Raw genomic sequence first — 23,373 nt, forward strand, 5'->3', positions numbered from 1 at the left:
CATATGACAGTGTGGAGAGTTCTAATCGCCACCGCATCAGCTTGTCATTCTTAACCTTGGACTTATTGCGAGAGAAGATAAAAGCAACAGCCTCTTGGTCCGTTTGAATCAAGGTATGGTAAGCTCTCATGTATGGCATCCACTTACGGCTACACTCTACAATGGCCAATGCTTCACGTTCCGCTGCTGACTGTTTACGTTCCCCAGAACTGAGAGAGCGCGAAAAGAAAGCAATGGGCTGCGAGTCTAGCGTGAGCGTTCCTCCTATCGCCGTTCCTGAGGCGTCTGTCGTCATAATGAGCGGCGAACCAGGTTTAGGAACAGCCAAAACCGACTTCGCTATAGCATCTTTCAGTTTCCCTATAGCCTTGACCTCAGACTCTGGAAGAGGCAGAAGGCCTGCATTGAAAGCGTCCAGGAGCGGTCGGACTTTGTCCGAGTAATGCGCAATCCACTTCGCGTTGTAGGCAAGGAATCCAATGAGCCTGTGGAGTTCCTGCTTAGTGGCCGGTAACGGATAGTCCATAAGTGTCTTGAGTCTCTCAGGGTCAGGCCGCTTTGTACCCTTTTCCAGAATATGGCCAAGCAACGAAATTCGTTGTACGTTGAACAGACACTTGTCTTTGTTGAGAGTGATTCCGTATTTCTTCACTGTTGATATAAACCTCTCCAGATTACGGTCATGCTCCTCTTGAGTTGCCCCCGAAATAATAACATCATCCAGATAGGCTCGTGTCTTTTCTAGCTTCTCCTTGCGAATGATAGAATTGATCACTCGTTGAAAAACAGGAACTGCGTTAGTTAGCCAAAAAGCAAGTCGAGTGAACTGATACAACGCTCCATTTGCTTCGAAGGCTGTGAATGGACGATCTGGTTCCTGAATAGGTACTTGATGATAGGCAGATTTCAGGTCCACGCGAGAGAAATATTTGTCCTGTGCAGCTCCGTCGAGTATTGTCTCCACTTCCGGGAACGGGTATCCATCGGGCAAAAAAATCCGAACCCACAGGCGAAATCAAAAAGGTCAGTTTGTGTTCGTCTTCTGTGATTTCGTTGATATCCAATTCCTCGGAGAAACAGTCTTTCCACCAGCGCCATTGTTCTGGAGTCGGACTTGAAGGAAGTCTTGATAAATACCGAGACATAAATACCGAGAAACAACACAATAAGTCATCTACCTTCTTCAAATTAATAGCTCTTTTTTCAAAATTAAATTTTATATTTTAACAATCGTATTTCTTTAAAACAGTAAATTCTTGAGCTGCAAAGAAAAAAGAATTGTCAATGAAAATAAATTCGGTTAGTGAAAACGAACCTTTTCGAACATCATTAGGTTCATCATCAGGTTCACTTAAAATTAAAGCACAGTCGAATAGATTCATTACCAAGTGCTTACCATTGTCTTTGACTAATTTGATCTATTTCTAGGAAATGAGTTGAATTAATTACGAATTTTTGAAATTATATACATTTCTAATTACATTTGTAACATTTTATTTACATATAAAACACCCAACATCTTATACTCTGTATTCAGAGTTTTCATGTTTCACGTGTTTTGTGATTTCTTTCTCGGAACAGCAGTTTTTGTCCTCAATCCTATGGGATGTTATCTTGGAGCATTCGAGGTTATTAAAAAAATTGACTCGAAATACACCAATTTTAAGATTTCGAAAGTGAAATTTGTGTTTGAACTAATATTCTAATGTCAATCTCCGCCCCTGTAATTATCGCGTCTATTTAGTTGAGGTTTCAACTTATTGCTTTGGATTGCTTCAGTTGTTATTGAATTTTTAAGCCCTGGCTGGTTTGGCCAATATAGATAAAATTACTTCCATTATTTTATGCCTAAGGCGATTTCAAGTTTCTATCAAAAATGATTTCATGGTTGACGAGCAAGCTCTTAATTTTCTTGCTGTGAATATGATTTGAATATCACGATTTCTTCAGTCTACTCTCGAAGTTTTTAGCGATGTTTCCTCTGTTTTGAACAAAAAACATCGGTTGATCCTCATTTTTGTTAGATTTTTTTTGTATTGAGCTCTTGTGCTACGTCGGTACGTTTTACTGTAAGCGCTAATTTTGTGACTATTTGATTAAACGTCTTGTTAACAATACTGGATGACCAGTCAGTTGCATCCTAGTTATTTTGTCCGGATCTCAAGTTTTTTGAGAGTTACATCAAAAGAATTGCAATCATTAGTTGCATTGAAAATCCTATTTATAGTCCCCTGAATAACGTTTTTTTGTGTTGTAATGGTGCACAGCTACGGAAATTCAAGATTATGCTAAAATCAGTAAACTTTTGATACAAATGACTGCTACTGACATACTGTTACCTGTCGTAATATACTTTTAGGTTCAGATCTAAGAAGGCCAGATTTCCATTACCGTCGGGACACTCTAGAGTGAATTGTAAATTTTTGTGAAGTGAATTTGCTTATTCGAGGTATTCTTGGAGATTTTATTATACAGTGCACACTCATCTACGTACTTTTTGAACAGTTTCATTTCATCTCATGTCCTCTTTTGCACCTTTTCATGTACAATAAGAACAGATCCATTCAAAAGATCCCTCAGAAAGTAAAGCGTTGGTTACAATTAATGCATATTCCCTTCATATCAGAAGTTTTGCTCTTCCCTCCTTCATCCGGTTTCTGCAAGGATTTTTCGTCCACTAGTTTGCAAGAATTACCTCAAGTAAAGCACCCATGACTAAGGTTTCCGATTGCGTGTACCACATGCTATTACACTCAACGTGAAGTATTTGACTGAAAGTTTCTAATTGTGAACTTTTTTTTAAGTAAAACTCGAGGTTCAAAGTGCTTTAAAATCCCGTGCGTGCCAAGGAGTGGATCTTCTCCGTTTGTTCCCCCCCCCCCCCCCCCCAGCTTAGTGGGTGCATATTATTTGCAACCCCCAGATGCACGTGCAATATTTTTACAATGATTTACTATGTAATGACACGTGCTCTGTAACTGGGGGGAGCATAACGTACTGGGGGGGGGGGCACAAACGGAAAAGATCCCAAAGAGTTAAAATAGTAACGTGCATGGATATAATTAGCCAAAAACAACTTGTATCCTGAGCTACTACATGTTACATAAAAGCTGTTGTTTTAATTTTCATCTTTTTCAGTTCTTAGAAGTTGTGCTGATAGCTCAACGGTAAAGGAGTTAAGAGAGCAGGATCTTTTCCGTTTGTGCCCCCATTACGTTTTGCGCCCCCAGTTACACGGCACGTGTTATTACACAGTAAATCATTATGTAAAATATTGCACGTGCTGATGGGGGGTGCAAATAATCTGCACCCACTAAGCTGGGGGGGGGGGGGGGGCACAAACGGAGAAGATCCAGAGAGCAATCTCACTTACTGACGTTGTGCGAAAACGTGTTCATTTATTTTTTCTCTTCAAGGTTAGATGGGTTGGATGATCAGTTGTCATCTGCTCTTGTGCTTTGTCTTGTAATGTTTCATTAAGAATCGACTGAAGGATCAAATATCGAACAATAAATGGATGATTCTGGGTGTAATAACGCTTTTAATTCAAAACTGTCACCACACGATGACCAAAATGAGGATGTGAATACTTTGGAATTAGAGTCAGAGGATTCAGGAGAAGAAACTGAAGAGGCCGACTCTGCTCGACAGGAAGTCTTCGACAATCATTGCCCGGATGAAGATTTGACTCCAGCCCTGAAAAGACCAAGAACAGAAGAACAGTTCAAAGATGTTACTGTTGAGAATGAAAAAATTGATATCTTGTCAAGAGTTCGGAAAAAAGCTAAATTGATTCGTCGGTCTCGAGAGGCACGCAACCAAAAACGTGGCCCTGGTACAAGACGAAATATTAGAAATGTTATGCAATCCAGTGGTCTCAATGAGGAGACTTTGAAAGCCTTACGCGATGAAGAAGAACGCATGAAACGATTGGGCAAAGAAGTTACAACTAAACTACAAGATACACAATGCCAAAAGTCTGTTTATGGTACTTTGAAACCTGCTCAAAATGCAAAAGAGCAAGAAATAATTTGTTTGAGCGACAGTGACGATGAAGCGAGGACTTGGGGCAAGGCGAGAGACTCCAATTTGGCAGATAGACGCAGGAGTGAGTTAAACCATTTAAAAAATAGGTCTAAGATAATAATTGGTTTTCTTTCAAACAATTACTTTTCCCCCGCATTTTAATTCTAGATAGAGTCTGTAGCAATTTTATCAGTCCTGTCGGTCTTTTCGTACGGTTACTAAGTTCAGGCGCCGTTTTGACCTAGAAGCGATAGAGTAAAATTGCCGCGTGAACTAATTTTTGTCGAGCGAGAGGTTTTTTGTTGATGCGTTGCATTGAATGATTGACTTCGAAGGTTTTTTTTTCGACAGAATTGTGCTAACCGTTTTTAGCAGATTTTTCGTCGATTTGGCTCATATTTTTGCTTCTAGTTAGATTTTAAAGCATTTTTTAAAATCGAAGATGTACTATTATCTAACGCTCTGCAATTCGTAAGTGTTTTTGAGAGACCAGTAATGTATTTTAAGGGTAAAATGTTTAATTGTTTATTTTTTTTTTTTGGTTTTCAATAATTTGTTATTTTTTGGCTCATCAAACAAACTTTTTTTGTAATCATTGTGTATGGAAACCGTTTTTCAACAACCAGGCGTTGTTTATTCCGTTTTTAGCGTGGTCTTTTTCTGTATGCATTTTTAACTTATGCAAAACCGATTGGGGGGGGGGGGGGGTTCAATTTTTCTTAAATTTGTGCTTTCGATTTTGGTTTGATTTTTAAAAAATGAGCCTCTTTGGGCATCTTAAGAGCTTTAAATTTTGTTTAATCAAAATTAAATCATTTTTGTTTTAAATAACATGTTTAATTGCTCTCAAACGAAGTCTGTAGCAATTATATTAGTCCTGTCGATATTTTTTATGCGATTTTTTGCTTAACCATTTTTCGTCTGACGCTTTGACTTATCGTCCTCAAAAACAGGATAAACAGGTAGCGTCCGGCGGGAACTCAGTGCTCTTCGAGTTTTTCAGCTATGTTTCAGCTCAAACTGTTTGGGAGACTTATACTTATGGTGTGAAGGGCGGTTCTTAGAGGTTGAAGACAACCCCACTGTTGAACCCCCACTATAGCCCCCTCCACACTGTTGCCCCCACCCAAATGTTGTCCACCCCCCCACTCTTGTCCAGCCCCCCTCCCTCCCCATCAGCCCCTCCACCGGTGCAACCCCCCCACCCGTGGCCACTGACGAACAACCGATCGCTAAAAACGCGCAATTTTTTTTTTTACTAATTTTCAGTTTTTTGCCATTTTATTGAATTTTTTTTTATTCCCAGGTGTCAAGGAACCTCCTCTAGTGTTTTATAATAGGTTACTGCCTAGTTTCTAGTGGTGGTGGAATGGTTTCAACATTTTAACATCACAAATTTTAGCATTTTTTGACATTTATTTTTGATTATTCACGTATTTTCAGACGCAGGGACCAGAAAACGTCCTTGTTTTGATAATAAATAACTGAAAAAAATTTATTTGCCGTGGAATAGCTTTCAATTTTTTAATATGCGAAATTTTAGCAATTTTTTTGGATAAAATTTGCGTTTTTTCAAGTTTTTGAACATTTTCGTTAGCTATCTCTAACCTCAATAGCCGAGGAAACTCTGTAGTGGAATGCTTTTCAAGATTTCAACACCACGAATTTTAGCATTTTTTGCAAAACTTTTGTTTCGTCTTCTGACGTCTTTTCGTTTTACATTTGTTGACACAGCAAAGATGAAAGGCAAATTTTCTGAATGACTTCCTCTCATTAACGTCATTTGCACGCGTGCCGTCATTTTTCACTCTCTTGAGCCAACGTTTTTAGCTCATTTGTGTGATTAGATTTTGATCATACGTGACATACCTCGCTCAATAAAATGACTTTTGCACTTTAAAACTTAAGTTTAATTTGAAATAGTATATGTAATAAAGGTCCCTAATGAAAAGGCTTCCGCGCAATGAATTTTAACAAGCTTTGTTTTATTTATCGCTGAATTTTACCTTGCGTTTTGAGCGGCGTCGATAACTTTTTCAACTTATATCTGTAGCTGCTTATATTTCTATTATAGGGCACACAAGTCTATTCTTTCGCAGCTATTCTGGCAATCTGCCGGTGGCTATGTTTTTGAAATCTATTCGTTTTCTAATATTTTTAAAATTATGAAGTTTCATTCCTACTTTTTTTACAATGTATAAGACATTCTTGTATTTGGTTTCATTATTCTTGCAATTAATTTCTTTCCAAAATATTTAGTTTGCTAGTGTTTCTTTAGTTTATTTCTGCTTTTCTCAAAAGTTTTAAATTTTCCCGTTCTTAGCTGTTTTGCCTAGATTTCTTTTCCAAGTTTATTTTTGTTTGTTCTGTTACTTATTTTATAGAGCGGTTTTGAGCTTGTAGGAGATATGAGAAATTTATAATTGATTGAAAAAAAATGATACTTTTTTCAGCGAAATATGGAGCTAGGTTTTAATAAATGATTTGACGCTTTTAAGTTTTTTTAATGTTTGCTTTCTCTTTTTTCTTATAATTTTTGATTTTAAACCGTACTGAATTTAATTTCTCATAGAAAAGAATTGAGATTAAGGCTATGAACAACTGACAGAACTAATTGCTCGGTATTTAGATAAATGCCGTGACGTCAAAACCGAAAATTCAGTTGAGTTCATAAAGTTTTGTTTCCGTTTTTTAAATTCAGTTTATTTCCTAAGAATTTATCTCCCGGTTTATTCGTTTTCCCAATGTATCTTTGAGTCGCAAAGTAAGTTACAGGGTGCTGAATCTTTGACTTCGTTGTTTCGTGAGAGTTTTAAAAAATTGTTTTCCTCTGAAAAATTTTAGATAATTTTCATGTTGCGAAATGTGTTTTGAATAATACAAAATTTGAAATTTAAGGCTTTCACTGGGATTGAGTTTTTATCTTAAGATATACTTCTGTTTGTCAATTTTGCATGGTTTATGGTTATTAGCTCATGATTATTCTGAATGGTTATTAGAAATGTTCCTTTTTGCGTGCTTTATGACGTCAAAGTTGAAAATTTTCTAGTTTCGTCAGTTGTTAATTTTTTAGCAATCTTTTTTAGTTAACTTCTGTTGAGACAATGAATAATATCTTTCAGATAAACAATAATGGTTCCGGCTTCAGTGATGTTTTTGTTTTTTGGATGGGCCGATGCTTCGAGTCGCTTCCATAATCCTCCTGGCTATATTTTTTAATGTGATTTGTCGCTTGATCAATTTTTCGTCTTACAATTGACTTTTCAAAATATTTTTTTCAGTATTGGCTTATTGATTTGTACGTGATCTATTACGCTGGTTCTCAGATTTTAAGCCGATCTTACAACTTCATTTTAATCCCCTTCTTGACATTATACTCCCTTCCCAGCTAAAATAGGAAAATTGACCCCCAGCCTCTTGTTTGAGAGCGTTTCGGAGTAGGTAGTGGGGTATAAGGATCGATCTTAGGCCATTTAGAATTTAACGTAAAGTGTTAGAAAAAATTGGGTGCGACGAGTTGTATCTATAAAATAGTCAAAAACAAGCTGCATCCGTTACATCATAGCGCCAAGAAACATATGTCTGTTGTAATTCAAGTGCTACTTCTTTAAAATCATCCGTATGACTGCAACGATATCTTGATCATTTTGGCCTATACCTGCTCTTCAAAATTAATCAACTGAGTCGTTGGGAAAGGACAAGTTAGTTAGCTAAATCGGATAAAAAACTCAGACAAAACCCACTCAGCTAAACTGAGGTCATTTCGAAAAGTGGTCCGTTCTGTGCAGTTGTGGGAACTGCATACCTGTATAGATGAAGTGGGGGCTGATCAACAGGATAGCGTTTCAAATGGACGACACTGAATTTTGTTTGAACTGTACAAATGCATGCATTCTCAATGTTATTCCTCCCTAATCATTGAAATTTTGACCATTCATCCATAATGTAGAATCGTCCATAATGACTAATACAAACGAGAAAGAAGGAAGGAAAAATTATATATTTTACCGCATCTGGCCATGCCTCAGCGGCCCGTGGCACTTGATACGAATCTATCACAACCGAACGTGAGAGCGCGCGCCATTTGATACACAATTCCGGTGTCGTCAATTTGAAACGCCCCCAGATGAACTCAGTCGGCAACTGATTCCTAAGGCTAATTGTTTTCTTTGTTTTGTTACCGCAATAACGTTAAGATGCTGAATATGCAGTCCTTAATGAACCTGGAAACGTTCTCAAGTCATTTCCGATTTATTAATTTTTCCTTTTTGGTGTATCTACAGGCTGTAGTGAAGTACTTGATTAGGTGTGGAGGTTGGCGACCTTGACCTCTCTGACGGGCTGGAAGCGGACGTCGAGGAAGAGGGTGAAGACATTGTGTGCGTGTATGACCCATTGGGATCAAAAACAGGCCAACAATTCGAAGTAGATACATTTCAGAACCAGCAGGAAGACTTCGAAGGGGAAACAGACGCAGAGTACGAGGAAGATGAGGCGACCGGGATATCGAATGGCTATTTAGCTGGCGATGAATCTGTACCATCTGTTTCAAGTCTTCAAGTTCTTATCAATATTGCACATCCTAGCGACGATCCGGACGTTTTCCTCTCTCCAAAGATATCTAAAAGTGTCAAGCCGCATCAGATTCAAGGGATTCGCTTTCTCTACTCAAACATTGTCGAAAACATGTCAAGGTGCGGTCTTCTTCTTACTAATTACTTTAAGGAAATTCAACGATACACATGAATTGCAATGAAAAAGTTGTAACCCACGTGTTCCCAATAAAAGTTGGGATCATTTTCGTCTGTGCCCCCCCCCCCCCCCCCCCCCGCATAATGGGCGCATATTATTTGCACCACCCAAATGCACATGCCATATTTCTAGGTAATGATTTACTATGTAATGACATATGCTCTGTAACTGGGGCTGTAGGACGTACTGGGGGGAGGGGGGGGGGACAGGCACAAACAGAAAAATCAAAAAATTGTATTTTTCTCAATGTTCCTCTTTTATGTCACGTTAAGCTCGAGTCAAGGTCTTTGCATGTATTATTGATTAAACGGAGGTGTTCTTTTTAAGGTTCAGAAAGACAGCGGGATTCGGATGCATATTGGGTCACTCGATGGGTCTGGGCAAAACTCTACAAGTTGTTGCATTCTCTCAGCTGCTGTTGGAGTATAAAATATGCCAGCGCATTCTGATCATCGTGCCCATCAATACTGTCCAGGTAAACAAGAATGTTTTTAAGTGACCACAATATTTCTGTATCTCAAAAGGTTTTGCCCAGGAATGTATCACTCACATTTTGCTGAGGTCATAATGAAGTTTTAAAATGCCAGATCTCTGCAGTTCAAGATTTTTCCTTTACACGGTGCCGGATTTCTAACTTGCTAGTTCGTGTAACGAACTAGATTACGCAACTTTACGAAAATCACTACAAAATTCTGACTTATATTTCGAACCGCTACGCGGTCTCGCTCGATTAATGGTAGATTTTATCAGTGAATCTTTTGCTATAATTTATCAAGCCTTGAAATTTAACTTTTATCGTATGAAATGTGACAAGCTGAACATTAAACCCTGGAAATATTTAAATTTTCCATAATATTGTCTGACCTGTAGCAAATGTAAGCGATCGGAAAAACTATGTTCTTGTTATTTGCTCTATGAACTGAACATAATGCGAGAACTTGAAAATAAAAGTCAAATAAAAGTTAGTAGCCGAGTATGATTTTTTAGTCGCTGGATTATGATTCAACTGTGATTGTTTTTTTTTTTCATTTTAGAATTGGGCCAATGAATTCTTACATTGGGCGTCATGTGACGTTTTTGATCTGAATGCCCACAGACAGGACATGGCTGCTAAAGAGCGAGAACAAATGACAAAGTCAGGAGCCAATGACCGCGAGTATTATTTGAAAAGGTACCAAGAAATCGCAAACTTCGTTGCTTTCACTCCTCCAGAATTAAACGACGTGAACATATACCGACTGTCTCAAATGTGCAATGAATGGCAAGACATGCTTTTTGATTTTCCTATCATCTCTTCCCAATATGATTCCAATATTCACGAACAACTTAACATGCTTTATCAAAATTCAGATTCCGATGACAGTAAGGAACGATCAAGTGGTGTCAGCTCGCCGTCGATTCCTAGTCACGCTGGTGGCTCTTCTGGTGTTGCTGGATTTGAACCTGATTTAGAGAACCTAGAAGAGCCAGTTGTTAACGACGATGTTGATCTCCTACCAAGTTTTGAAGAAATCAGGCCGAAGTCATGCGAACCTCCGACAATTGAGGACCCTGCTGAGAAAATAGTGGAATGTTTCCTAGAAACCCTAAATACGAACGGAACTGTCAATGATGCTTCAAAATGCAACATGGACAAGAATGTTATCAGCAGTGATACTGTTCAAGTGGAAAATAATGATGAGAGGGGTAACGGGGTTGCCCATGTGAATGAGAAAGAAGAGAGTAATTTCCGGGTGTTCAAGATCAGCGATGACTGTAAGAACAACCGAGACAGAGTGGAGGTTGTCGATAAGTGGCACTCGCAAGGAGGAGTCCTACTCCTGGGCTATGAAATGTTCCGGCTGCTATCACGATTATCGCCCAGGTACTCTACTCTTTCATCCGTATTGTCAGATTTGAAAATATCCTCAAATATCCCAGTGTATAGAAGTTCGTGTTGTGTCAACTCTTCTCTCAGTCAACGGTAAAAAAGAATTCACGTGGAAGTTTACCACGTATTTCTTGTGGCAGTTAAGTTTACCGAAGTGTCGAAAACTTAAGTTAGGCTAAGTTAACGTCGACATCTGAATAAATAGCCTATATAAGCTGCTTTTACTTTATCGATTTCTCGCTTTTCACTGAGTTTTGGCCCTACGGATGAGAAGGGATGCCTGGTGTTTTTTTAATTGCTCTCAAACGAAGTTTGTAGCAATTATATTAGTCCTGTCGGTCTTTTTACGACTCGAAGAGGAGTATTGAGATTCTACAGGTTTTTACGACTCGACGAGGAGTAATGATATTCTACAGGTTTTTTACGACTCGTAGAGGAGTAATGATATTCTACAGGTTTTTACGACTCGAAGAGGAGTAATGATATTCTACAGGTTTTTTTACAATTCAAAGAATTTGAATTGTATTGGTGCGCTGTGTTTTTTTTTTTTAAGATGTGTTCACACATTTTTTCAATGACTTTGATCTCTCAAAACGGGATAAACAGGTAAAGCCCAGCGGGCATTAAGTTTCACTAGAGGCCCAAAGTGGGCTTTAGTAGTCCTTCAAGTGCGTATAGTGGTGCAGCTGCTGGGATGGCCTTAATTTAACGTCAAAAGGTCATTTTTAGGAGTTTTTCGGCTCAAAATGGTGCAAATTTTCATGTTTTTTGTGATTTTTTGAGATTTTTTGTTTGATTAGTCTTAGGTTGAAGTTATTAAAAGCTGATGATGGCCTTTTGCGAGACAAAATTGCTTGTTATGGCCATTTTATGAGCTATATGTCGTGGTACTACAAACACAAACACACAAAATAATACTAATTTTTGCAATTTTTTTCAGGTTTTTTGAAAGTTTGTCATTTTTTGAGTTTTTTAGCGCTTGCTGTCATGAAAACTCATCTAGGGTTTGATAAAGGGTTTGATGATAACTTACTGCACAGTTTCTAGTGGTAATGGAACGGTTTTCAACTTTTTGACATCATGAATTTTAGCATTTTTTGAAAAAGTTGCAAATTTTTCATGTTTTTTGAAATATTTATTGCCATCATTCAAGTTGTTTGTGTCCCAGGGGAAAGAAAACCTCATTAGGGGTTGAATAATATGTTATTGAAAAATTTTTAGTTGCCATGGGATAGGTTTCAACTTTTGAATATCACAAATTTTATCAATTTTTTTGAACAAATTTGCATTTTTTTCAGTTTTTTTTGAAAATTTTCATATTTTTTGCAGTTTTTCCAGTTTCAGGGACCCAGCAATCTCCTTTGAGGTTTGTTAATAAGGCACTGAATAGTTTCTAGTAATAATTGAATGCTTTTTATCTTTCTAATGTCTCGAATTTTAGCATTTTTTTGATAAGATCTTCAATTTTTTTAATGTTTCCCAAAGTTTTTGTCAGTTTTTGATATTCCTCCATTCTCAAGTGCAAGAAAACTTATTCCAAGTTCTGATGAAAATTTACTGCATGGTTTTTAATTTCAATTGATTTGTTTTCAACAATTTAACCTTTCGACTTTTAGAAATTTTTTGATAGAATTTGTTTTTTATTTATTTTTTCTTGCCTCAGTAGCCAGGTAACCGCATCCAGGGTTTAACAGTATTCTATTTATAGTTGCTACGGGGCAATTGAATGGCTTTCAACTTTTTAATAGAACGATTTTCTATTTTTTGCAATTTGAAGTTTTTTTCTAGAAGTTATTGCCTATCGATCTATGAGCCAATGGGTTTTTTAAGGCTTGCAATTGGGTTACTGGATAGCATCTAGACACACAGAAATGATTCTGAAAATATTTATATCACGATTTTTAGCAACATTTCCTTATAATTTGCAATTGATTTCTTTTAAAAATTTTTTGATCATTTTCGAGTTAATCGATCTTCAAGGGCCAATGAATATTTTTCAGGTCTTGCAGATATAATACTAGACCGATTTCAGAAACAAAAATTGGTTTTGAACATATTTTTGTAATAGGTGTTTTTAAGGGGAAAAAATTTTGCCTTAGGTTTAAAAGCTTCGAGAGTTTTAGCAATGAGTGTTTTTGTTTAGTTTTGATTCTTTTAGTTTCTCAATTCTTTGATGATTTTTGTGTTCTGGCTGGCATTGTTCAATTGATCTGCTGGTCAGGTAGAGTACGTCTGAGTTTTTCATTCAATTCTTTGAATTGTATTTCAGGACTTGTCCTGCTATGTTTTTTTACTTCGTCGAATAAAAAAATGTTTCGCTTTACCTCATTTTGCCGCCTTTTCAACATTTTGCGTGAAATCTTTTTGACTTCTCTAGGCTAGTTTCTCATTCTGCTAAAAGTGATTTTGAACATCAGTTGCTCAGTAAAGCAATTCAAAATGAACAGAGTTAGTACAAAAATGGATGTCAGAAATAGAAACGGGATAAACCCATAAAGCCCAATTTTAGATGCCCGCTATTTGAACTTCGTTCCTATAAGTCTTAGTTAACATCTCTAATGCTTATTGGTATTGATAGTAGCCCCTGTAGCCTCTCTCTAAGAAACAGAAGTATATTCAACTACGAAATGCCATCAAAACAAATCGGACTTAAAAAAATGTTTTTGTACAAAAATCTTTTTTTTTCAATATCTTCTGTTATTTCAATCCCAATCATGGTTATTGGAATCAACGGCGGCTATTTTCCAGCAATCTGCCGGGTATGTTGTTAAATTAGTTTTGCTGTGATATTTTTTTGAAGTATTCTCCCGTGTTTTGTTTTCAGACTGAATGGTTTGAAGAAGTAATTTGTTTAATCTATTTATCAAGTAGATGTAATTATTTGGTGGAGGAGTTTTGTTTCGAGTCGTTTCCGGAATCTTCCGACTCTTTTTTATTTTGTTTGACTGAAGACCTTTTAATAGCCGCATAGCGATAGCTGGGGCTATTATTGGCCTTCTCTTGGCTTTTTACAATTCAAAGAATTTGAATTGTATTGGGGCGCTGTCTTTTTTTAAGATCTGTTCACACATTTTCATGATTTTTGAAGTCAAATTGCAGTAGTGATTTTGGTCACGCCGAAACAGGAAGTGGAGCGAAAAAGCGAGTGGTTTTGCGGCGTGAAATTTTTTCGCTCCAAATTTAAAGTAGAGTGATAAAACGATGTTTGAACAAAAATTCGCTTTCTCGCTAGTGGTTTTTTGTTCATATGCGGCCATTTCACTTTTACTCTTTTTTTGATTTACTGTTTTTTCGATTTTTTGGATCGAATTTTTTTCTAAATGGTTTTTCCTATCCATTCATAGTCCGTTCTAGGTCTAATTTTCTGTTTAGTCAATGAAAATTCTTTGAATTGTACGTCAGGACTTGTCCTGCTATGTTTTTTTGTTTCGTCATGATTTTTTTTTCGACCATATGACGTCACAGCCACTTTTTGTTCATTCGTTCATGCAATTTCAATTGAATTGCATGCGTGACGTCATTTTTCGCTCTTAGTGGAGCGAGTTTTTTTGTTCATTCGCGTGATTAAATTTTTGGTCACACTTGATTTACCTCACTCTCAAAAATGACTTCCTCACTTTGAAATTGGCTTTTATTTACTTCAATTCAAAGAGATAAGGTCAAATGGGTGTGCGTCACTCTAAATGAAGGTTAATAGAGGCAGCAAAAACATACAGATTTTGAATCAAAATAGAACATATCAGCCTTCAATGAAAAGACGTTGTTTTTTTTTGGTCTGGCTTCACTGTTTTTTTGAGACTGCAGATCTGCGAAGCTATTGCGGCTATTTTCTGGCAATCTGCCAGCTATGTTTTGTTATATTTCGCCAGGCTGCAAACCTTAGAGCTATTTTTTCACGCAAGTACGCCGATTTTTTGATGATTTTTATGTGCGTGATGTCATATCAAACTAAATTGCAATGAGTTTTAACCTGGTTAGCGTGATAATTTTTTAAATCATGATTTACTTCACTCTCTAGATGATATGAGTTTTTATTATGTGATATAGGCTGTTGATAATAAAGCATATAGACCAAAATAAAAAACCCAAAATGAAGACGAATAAAATGAATACGTGGCCTATCTGGATAATGATTCAAATTGTGAAAAAATTGCGTTGTCAAGCAATTGATTTATACTAAATTGTAGTTTTGGCATGCTTTAGATGGTACCGCTAACATTGACGATGAAGTTTACAAACAGTCCTTTATCACTTCGCTCTCCAACCTACCCGGAAACCTTCTCACTATCTTGTTGATTGACTGGACAGGTAGAAAGGTGCGTTTCATCTATGATTATGCATTTCTTAGATGTAAAATGAGCAACAAATAAGTTGAGTAGCTTGGTAATTGCATTTAACTTAATAATTTCAAATTATGAATTTAACACTTCAACTGATATAGTTGATCACCGAATTATGTTGATAAGAGGTGTTTAATTTGTTCATAGCTGCGAAGCTGTAAGCTGAGCGAGGCTATAATACGATGATCTTGGTTTTTTTTACAATTCAAAGAATTTTTTATTGTATTTGGGCGCTGTCTTTTTTTAAGATCTGTTCACACATTTTCATGATTTTTGAAGTCAAATTATAGTAGTGATTTTGGTCACGCCGAAGTGGAGCGCAAAAGCGAGTGGTTTTGCTGCGTGAATTTTTTTCACACTATTTTTAAAGTAGAGTGAGAAAACAGTGTTCGAACAAAAATTCGCTTTCTTGCTAGTTTGTTCGCATATGGAAATTTCACTTTGATTGTTACTGTTTTTTCGATTTTTTGGATTGAATTTTTTTAGAGTGTTTTCCCAATCGATTCATAGTTCATTCTAGGTCTAGTTTTTTGTTTGAACCAAATTTCTCTATCTCGCTAGTGGTTTTTTGTTCACATGCGGCATTTTGACTTTGTTTTTCAGTTTTTTTTTAGAATTTTTTTGATCTGATTTTTTGGAAATGGTTTTCCCAATTCACTCATAGTCCGTTCTAGGTCTAGTTTGTGTTTAGTCAATGAAAATTTTTCGAATTGTACGTCAGGACTTGTCCTGCTATGTTTTGTTTCGTCGTCTGACGCTCTTTTTCGTTTTACGTTTGTTCACACAGCAAGGCTGAAATGTCAAAATTTCTGAGCGACTTCTTCCTCTCACTAACGGCATTTGCGCGCGAACTGATCATACGTGACTTACCTAACTCAATAAAAGTTGCACTTTTGCACTTTAAATCTAAGTTTAATTTGAATTAGTTTAAGGTCAAAGGAAATCATATCTGTAATAAAGGCTCCTAAAAAAGGCTTCTGCGCAATGAATTTTTACACGCTTTATTAATTTATTGCTGAATGTTTTTTTACATAGTTTTCGAGCGGTGTCGATAACTTTTTCAACTTATATCTGTTTCCATCTCTATTATACGGCACGCAAGTCTATTCTTTTGCAGCTGTTCCGGCAATCTGCCGGCTATGTTTTATCCTCAAGGTGGTAAATTGATATCAGAAGGATGCGAATTATTTTAATTGCGTGAAAGGTCTTTTCTACTTCGCCGTGAAAATTATTAAAAGAAATTGTGGATGCTGATACAGTAACTTCGTGATTCTTGTCCGTGGGCAATGAGTTTCGAAAACTCTAAACAAAGATAACAGCTGTTTTCAGCGCTTGGGTTTTTTCGAAGTCAAAATACTTATCGTGTGCATACTTGCTAAAGTATCTGCCTGGGGCATGTGCAATACAATTTTTAGTCGTTGCTTGTGGCCAGTATGATTCTCTCTGGTGTATCTGTTCTGTTCATTTGGCTTGTGAAGACTACTACTGAGACTCTGGTGATGATGTGCATTTTTGGGGGCATCTCAGTCATTGGGTGGAATGTTTTGGATGTACTCTACACCGAACTATATCCTACTAACCAAAGGTACTTTCTAATCATACTTGTCATCTGTAAAAGTATACTCAGCTCTCCTATTTTATCCACTCTTTCCCAAATTGTCTCCATCTACCAAAATTTTTTCATGTTAACGTCTCCATTACTAGAAATGTTATGTATTTTGGGTTCTGGTATCGTTTGAGAAATTCCTTGATCTTAAATCAATTTCTTAGCCCTTAACATTAGACATATTGGGAATAAGTATTGTATTATGTTGAAACTTGCGAACCGTTGAAAACGCAGAAGTAACCGTTTGATGTAGACTTTGCCATTTTAACTTGGCTTTGGTTGTTTCAATGAATATATAACTGATTGTCCCAACATGCTCCTAAGAAATATAAAATGTTCAACAAATGATTCGTTCAAGTTTTTTGCAGGGCACTGGCGATCGGATTTCTGACTCTCGTTGGAAGAATTGGATCCATCATTGCCAATTTGGCATTCGGAGCTCTGATTGAAGAACATTGTGCTATCCCTATCCTGACTGTTGCAGCTTTCATTTTTTTCGGGGGACTATTGGCCATATTTTTACCCAATATGCAGGGAAAACCTCTGGAGTAGTGATGAATAAAAAAGCAGGTCACTTTGGTTTCAGGTTTTCAAACTACTAAAACAGATGCTACTTGAAGAATGTGCTACGTTTTTCATTCGTTTTCCGATTTTATGCACTTAGTTGCTGATACTCTATCATATCATTTATGACGGTACAAGGTGCTATACTTGGTTCTACTTCCTTTCACGCCTATTCATTTAACCCCCTATCATTTAACCCCGATTTTTTCACCCCTCTATCATTTAACCCCTCTATCATTTCACCCCTCTAGCATTTCATCCCGTCACTTAGAAGTCGACATTAAAGGCATGTTTTGTCATAATTAAGTGGATAAATTAATCCCACGTTCGGTTGTGATAGTTTCATATCAAGTCCCGCGGGCCGCTGAGGCATGGCCATGGCCCGCGAGGCATGACCAAATGATTATATTGATAATTTAATTATCATTATTTTATAGAAAGATTAAAATCGGGGTGAAATGATAGAGAGGTTAAAAGATAGAGGGGTTAAAGGATACAGGGGTGATTAAATCGGGGTTAAATGATAGAGGGTTAAATGAATAGGGGTGAAAAAGCAGGACACCGCTATTCTTATATAATTTATCGCAGTATGTAGAAATGTGTATAGAATATGAATTTTGTTTATACTCAGATTTATATCAATTTTGTTTATGCTGGAACCTGTGAATTATTGCCAATTAACTCATTGCAGCAATGATATTTTTTATCATTCGAAACGACGCTGCGTCAAGTTTATCCGAGCGCTTTTCAAAAGGAAGCATTTGCCTGCTCAAGGGCCTCAAATGCTCTCTAACGAAATTTGAAGCAATTATAGTAAACGTGTTTTTTTCGATTGACTGTTTTCGCGTTTTTGTTCTTTCGCTCTCTAAGGACTTGCTTACTCTTGATTTTTTTGTTAAATTAAATTTCCTCTGAATTAAATTGCTTCGCTCGTCATTTAACAGCAATTAGTTGGACGTCATTCGGTTGATAAATTTTACGCATCTTGTGTGCGCTTTTTTAACCTCTTATTTAAGAGTAATTAATACACAAAAATATTAGCAAAGTTAGATTTATGTGCCTATTAAACCGAAATGTTGGAAACTATTTTCGGCATCTTTTTGACGTGCACAAATAATCTGATGCTGATCTTGAATAATTTTTCATTCTTTTCCAACACTATCATATGCCGGTTTTTGGTGTGCCCTTTTTTGCCAGCCATTCCTTATTCGTTTTCCCAAAAACATTATGCTTTTTCGCTTTGTTTTCGAAGGTCATGATCGGGAGTTTCAGATGTGACACATTGAGATTCAATCCGTTTTATTTCTGACATACCCATTCTCGTTCAATTGAATGGAGTTTTTATGCCATTTTACAAGAATTCACTCGAGGTCAAAACAGCGAAATCGAAGGAAACGGGATAAACCCGGGCATCAACACTTATCTTTTAACACTTAGTATATAAAGATATCAAAGTGTCTTGAAGTGTAATGCTAATTGGTATTTGTTTTAATCGTTTTAATAATAAAGAAGCTGAACTCGCCATAGTGATTGAATCTAATTAAACTTCGGAGCAAATCAGGACACTTTCGACACATGGAAAATTTTGGCTCTCGTCAAGTACTCTCCTGCATTAAGTTATCAGAGTTCCTTTAGAGCATAATTTTAATTGATATTAGCAATATGCTTATTGTATTTCGATTTAAATGGAGAATTTATATCTGATCTCATAAAACTGCAAGAAATTGGAACACCATTTAACACTCAGAACACGACTTGGTTGTAATTTTTTTTCGAACTGGTTCAATCCCAACGCAAGTCAGTGGTGTCAATGCGGGATAGTTTGCCTCCTACGTTTACATTGGTTCTTCTATTCCTGTAACTTTTCTTTTGATCAATATTTCGTATGATCATTATTTGACTTTTGGCTTTCAAAGTCGGGATACGCTGAGGTACATCCGAAAGGGTATTCAATTGGGCTGGTTTCTTAGAGCGTAACGAGTATCACAATGTAGTTTTCACCCGAAGCTGCTGGTGACCTACAATCGTGGTGGGAATCGAGTACATACATATAATGATGACTTCCGAAAATTGGATGCCTTTTTACATTTACTATGATGTCGAACTCAACAGCATGATAGCAGTGGATAGCACTGTAGAAGCTAACAGAAAATGAAAAGACCCAGAAAGACATTATAACTCTCAAAGATGTCCTGAGGGTCAGCAGCCAGATGTCAAGACACTGCATAGACAACCAAGAGGTGCAAGAACCTGAAGAGCTGGGAATTGGATTTGGAATGAATCTAATTGAACGATTGCTAGCAACTGGATCCAATAAAGCTGCCGATGACTGAAAAAGCATGCAATCTAGGCTTTTGTCATTGAATAATAACATCGTTAAAAGAACACTACACGCGAAAGCGACAAAAATTTAACATCCTGTTTGCGGAGTGTATTATTAAATTGTAAACGCGTTCAACATGGCTAGACTTTGAACCTCAGGATCCAATGATAATTACGCAGTTCAACATGCCCTGAGTGGATGAACTTCTCCTGACTCGAATCAGACTTCTCAATCAGAGGTGCGAATTCAAATAATCAAACAAATACGACCCGACTTTACAGAAGTCGAGACCGGTGCACAAAGGGTAAATTGATAGATGAAGTGACAATATCAATCTGGGAGAGGGTTGAAGCGTTCAAACCTCTACTAGATCAGGACAATAGCGAAGCGTACTACCAACTAAGCGACGAAAGATTTTTGAGTACCCCTTTACTAGTTTCCTTCGTACCTTTTCCAGCCTTTCCTTGTATCATGCAAAGCAATAAGTACTCATCGGAAAGCGAACCTTTAAACCCAGCACTGCAGTCAGAAGGACCAGTCGCTGCACTAATAGACTTGTTATTATCTTAATCGCAATCTTCTTCTTGCAACCAATTCTGAACTGAGAGAGGAGAAAAAGAATAAAAAGGAATGAATACAACAGAAAAGTACCCCATATAGTAGTATCAATGTCAGAGAGTATCCCTCCCTCTATACAATTCGTCTAAACTTTTTAAACTTTGATTTTTTGTTTTTGATTAACTATTTTTAGACTTCATTTGGCACGAGGTGGAGGTTCGCTCCCTAACTGCCTTTCCAACGGAGAGCTTAGCAGTTAGAATGCTCTCGAATATATTACAAACTGGATACTCAAAAACCATTTCACAACAAATATCAAAATGCGCTCCAGGGTAAATTTCACCTTATTTTTGTCAGCGCACAGGGTCCAATCGATATACTCCCATCGAACTATCTTGATTCTGGGCCAAAAAAAAACGATTTTTGAATTTTTTTCTCAATCAGTTGTTAAGATCCTGAATATACTATTGCATTTTTAGACCGAGAATCAGTTATCAGTATCAATATGCAGCATGACAATGTGATGAATAATGTTTACTCAATTTTTTTTCTTTCCATTAGGGCCGATAAAACATTTGCTTGGCAACAAATCCTATATCAATCAATCCGATTTTGAATTACATCGAGTTTGACTTCACCGTAACGCCATAGGAGAAAGAGTTGACGTAGAACTCTCGCGTACAGTAAATTCAAAGTCCCGAAAGCTTTCACCCAATATACGACATTGACTCACAACTAGGTTATATTCGCATACCAATCCAATTTCTTCCTTTTTTCGTGAACTGGACAACTTCACTTGGAAGTTTCCTTCAACTTCTGTAACTTTTGTTTACTACCCTGTAACTCAAACTTTCGTTAACCTAGATCCTTATGCAGACTTTTTAAAATATCTTTCAAAAATCTCAGCACAGTTTCACTTTCTCATTTTATATCTTCCTACATTTTGATATTCAACTCGCAGTGTTTCCTGCGAGCTTCTTTGCCCTCCAGCGCCTTCTATTCTTGGGTTCAATTCATTGATGATTTACATTTTTGTAACATCATTTTAGAACCATTTCGTCCTCATTATCTCATCCATAAATTTGTTACAAAGCGCCAGAGAAGAGTTCCCAGAATGGGAAGTTGAATTAAATCGTTGAATTCTTGAATAATTTTATGTACATAATTCTACATTTGGAAATCTGCTGCGGTTACAATTTTTCCTGACAGCAATCATTACTACAAACATTTGGGACCAATTACAGAGCTAACTTTTCCGGAAGACATCACCACGAAACAACGTACCCTCCACGGCGTTAATGTTTGCATAAAACTGCAGAAAATTTGTGCAGAAAATATTTTTGTTAATCTTCTTATACAAAGCTGAACAACTTTTATTTTGTCAAATCCCACAGAGGCCTCGGTCTAATGTTCCACACAACTTGAGAATACTGCCCTTTCGTGTACCATTTTATTACTCGTTCCTATGGACCTCAGTTGGAACGTCAATTCTGTGGCCACGTCGAACTCAATTGGAGGACCTCATAAATCATGATCCATTAGGTATTCGTCTTTTTGATCTCTGCATTCAAATGTTTTTTGAAAAATGATTAAATGAATAAATGATTTTCAATTGTTCCTTTTTTTATTCAAGCTCAACAGTCCCGTGTCCCTTTTCCCTGCTTCTAAGTTAGAATTTTCTATCACGTTATTATCTCGCGAGCACAAATCAAGAGCAACAATATTGTTGTTAGCCATTTATCACTCATTCATTTTACAAGAAACTCGTATTGACACCGTATCTTGACACCAGAAACGAGCAAACTATTATAGAAATAAAACACCATCTAAAAAGATTCAGGATTCTCTTTAGAAATGAAAACTATTAGCAACAATTAGCTGACCCATTCGAGAAAACTTCTTGACCCATCCGGAAACTTACTTGATTGAAGTATCCTGTGGATGAATAAATGAATACATAATGTCTAATGGTTGACTTAATATGTTCATCTTTTCTCGGCTTCCATTGCAATTAATTTGTTTCAGTTTTTATCTCCGGTATTTTTCCCACTTTTAACGAAAATTTGCACTTGCCACAAGATTGGGCCACTCATAATCATCTATTTCTTTAGTTTAATTTGAAGCCCCTGTCTCTTCCATTTCAACGTTTGGCGAACCCTTTAATAGTACCCGAAATTCCCGCCGTCATCCAACAGATCTGATTTATCGCGCGCGTCACAGCCAGTTAACCAATGCAAACCCCTCAAACGTTAACACAGCATGAGCACACAAAGCCAATTAACTAAGACTTTTATACTTTGCTCGAACAAAGATTGAATATTCATACACTAATGAATCGCAAACGGGTCCCTTCTAAAGCATTCCATAAAATACTTTGACGTCCCTATTATATCACGAAAATCTCTCCTGGTATTATAGCTACCACACATCAAAAACAGTTTTTCCACAAAAGGAGCTTTTTAGCACACTATTGTTTCCACCTATCTCAATACGCGCTACAGTCCAACATTTCTTCCAATGCACCATCGCATCTGGTCTCAAGGTGCATCATTCGGAAGCCACAAAACCAGTCTTCAGCCCTTCAAACTAAGCCTCCGCTCAATGAAATTACAAATCAGCACTGTACTTTCTATAGCTCATTTATCAAATTTTTTCGATTGAAAAACTGTTTCTTGAATTTGTGCATTTCGTTTAACAATTTTTCTGCTCTGTAGACCTCTTGAATTCCATTTGCTCTAAATTGCAAGAGATCGACGATAAGATCAGCGAATATTTCTGCAGAATGACTTATCTGAACTTATTATCTGAACTTAATCTGAATACCTTATTCATTAGATCAGATAATCACGCTGCTCTTTTACTTTCCCCAAATTGCTATTACTGAATTCTAACCCAATGCCACGCTAGTGAAATTATTTATTTAGTATGTTACCGTTCCTTTAAAATTCCTAATTCTGTTCCCATGGGAAATCAGTCAAATTAAAATAATGGAATGCTAATGATCATTCCCGTCTCCAGCCTCATTAATTTGTAGAACAGCTGAATCAAAATATTTTGCTCTTCCTACATGTCTAACATGCCTTTGCTGTACGAATAAGACCCTCAGTTGCTCTTCAGTTTTAATCACTAACTGAAAGTAGTGCTCCGAATTACTAATCCGAAATTTAATCGAATTTAATCAAAATATTCCTTATGGAATACGCAATTAGATTAGGTTTGCTGTTACGAATCACTTGGCGCAGTGCACAAAGCAACCTTGCTAACAATCAGAAGATGAAGGGTTTGAACCCCATCGCCTCGGCATTTTCTAAAGAGCCGTAATATGACAATGATA

At 36.9% G+C, this 23,373-nt stretch overlaps 2 protein-coding genes across 3 annotated transcripts in view; both read left to right on the top strand.

Moving 5' to 3' along the window:
* The window catches only part of LOC142341585 (synaptic vesicle glycoprotein 2C-like), a 71,247-nt gene extending 53,917 nt beyond the window's left edge, over positions 1-17,330 (top strand). Inside the window, exons 7-9 of one of the 2 annotated variants that reach the window (XM_075392637.1) lie at positions 14,852-14,964; positions 16,404-16,573; positions 16,953-17,330. In XM_075392637.1, the coding sequence (XP_075248752.1) occupies positions 14,852-14,964; positions 16,404-16,573; positions 16,953-17,043 (374 nt within the window). In that variant the 3' untranslated portion in view covers positions 17,044-17,330. The remainder of the gene's footprint in view (positions 1-14,851; positions 14,965-16,403; positions 16,574-16,952) is intronic. The other variant, XM_075392636.1, reaches the window with a different exon arrangement.
* LOC142341583 (uncharacterized) lies at positions 3,421-10,776 on the top strand. Its single transcript, XM_075392635.1, has 4 exons — positions 3,421-4,108; positions 8,333-8,720; positions 9,106-9,253; positions 9,813-10,776. The coding sequence occupies exons 1-4, from the start codon at positions 3,514-3,516 to the stop codon at positions 10,743-10,745; spliced, it is 2,064 nt and encodes a 687-aa protein (XP_075248750.1). The 5' UTR covers positions 3,421-3,513; the 3' UTR covers positions 10,746-10,776.
* Positions 17,331-23,373: the final 6,043 nt, after the last annotated feature.

This window comes from Convolutriloba macropyga, chromosome 6 (genome assembly GCF_964194025.1).
Source record: "Convolutriloba macropyga chromosome 6, txConMacr16.3, whole genome shotgun sequence".
NCBI lineage: Eukaryota > Metazoa > Xenacoelomorpha > Acoela > Convolutidae > Convolutriloba > Convolutriloba macropyga.

Excerpts from the sequence above, each read along its gene's own strand:
- LOC142341583 (XM_075392635.1), top strand. The coding sequence starts at position 3,514 with ATGGATGATTCTGGGTGTAATAACGCTTTTAATTCAAAACTGTCACCA. Across the intron at positions 4,109-8,332 it reads TTTGGCAGATAGACGCAGGA|GTGTGGAGGTTGGCGACCTT; the intron begins GTGAGTTAAACC and ends GTACTTGATTAG. Across the intron at positions 9,254-9,812 it reads TGCCCATCAATACTGTCCAG|AATTGGGCCAATGAATTCTT; the intron begins GTAAACAAGAAT and ends TTTTCATTTTAG.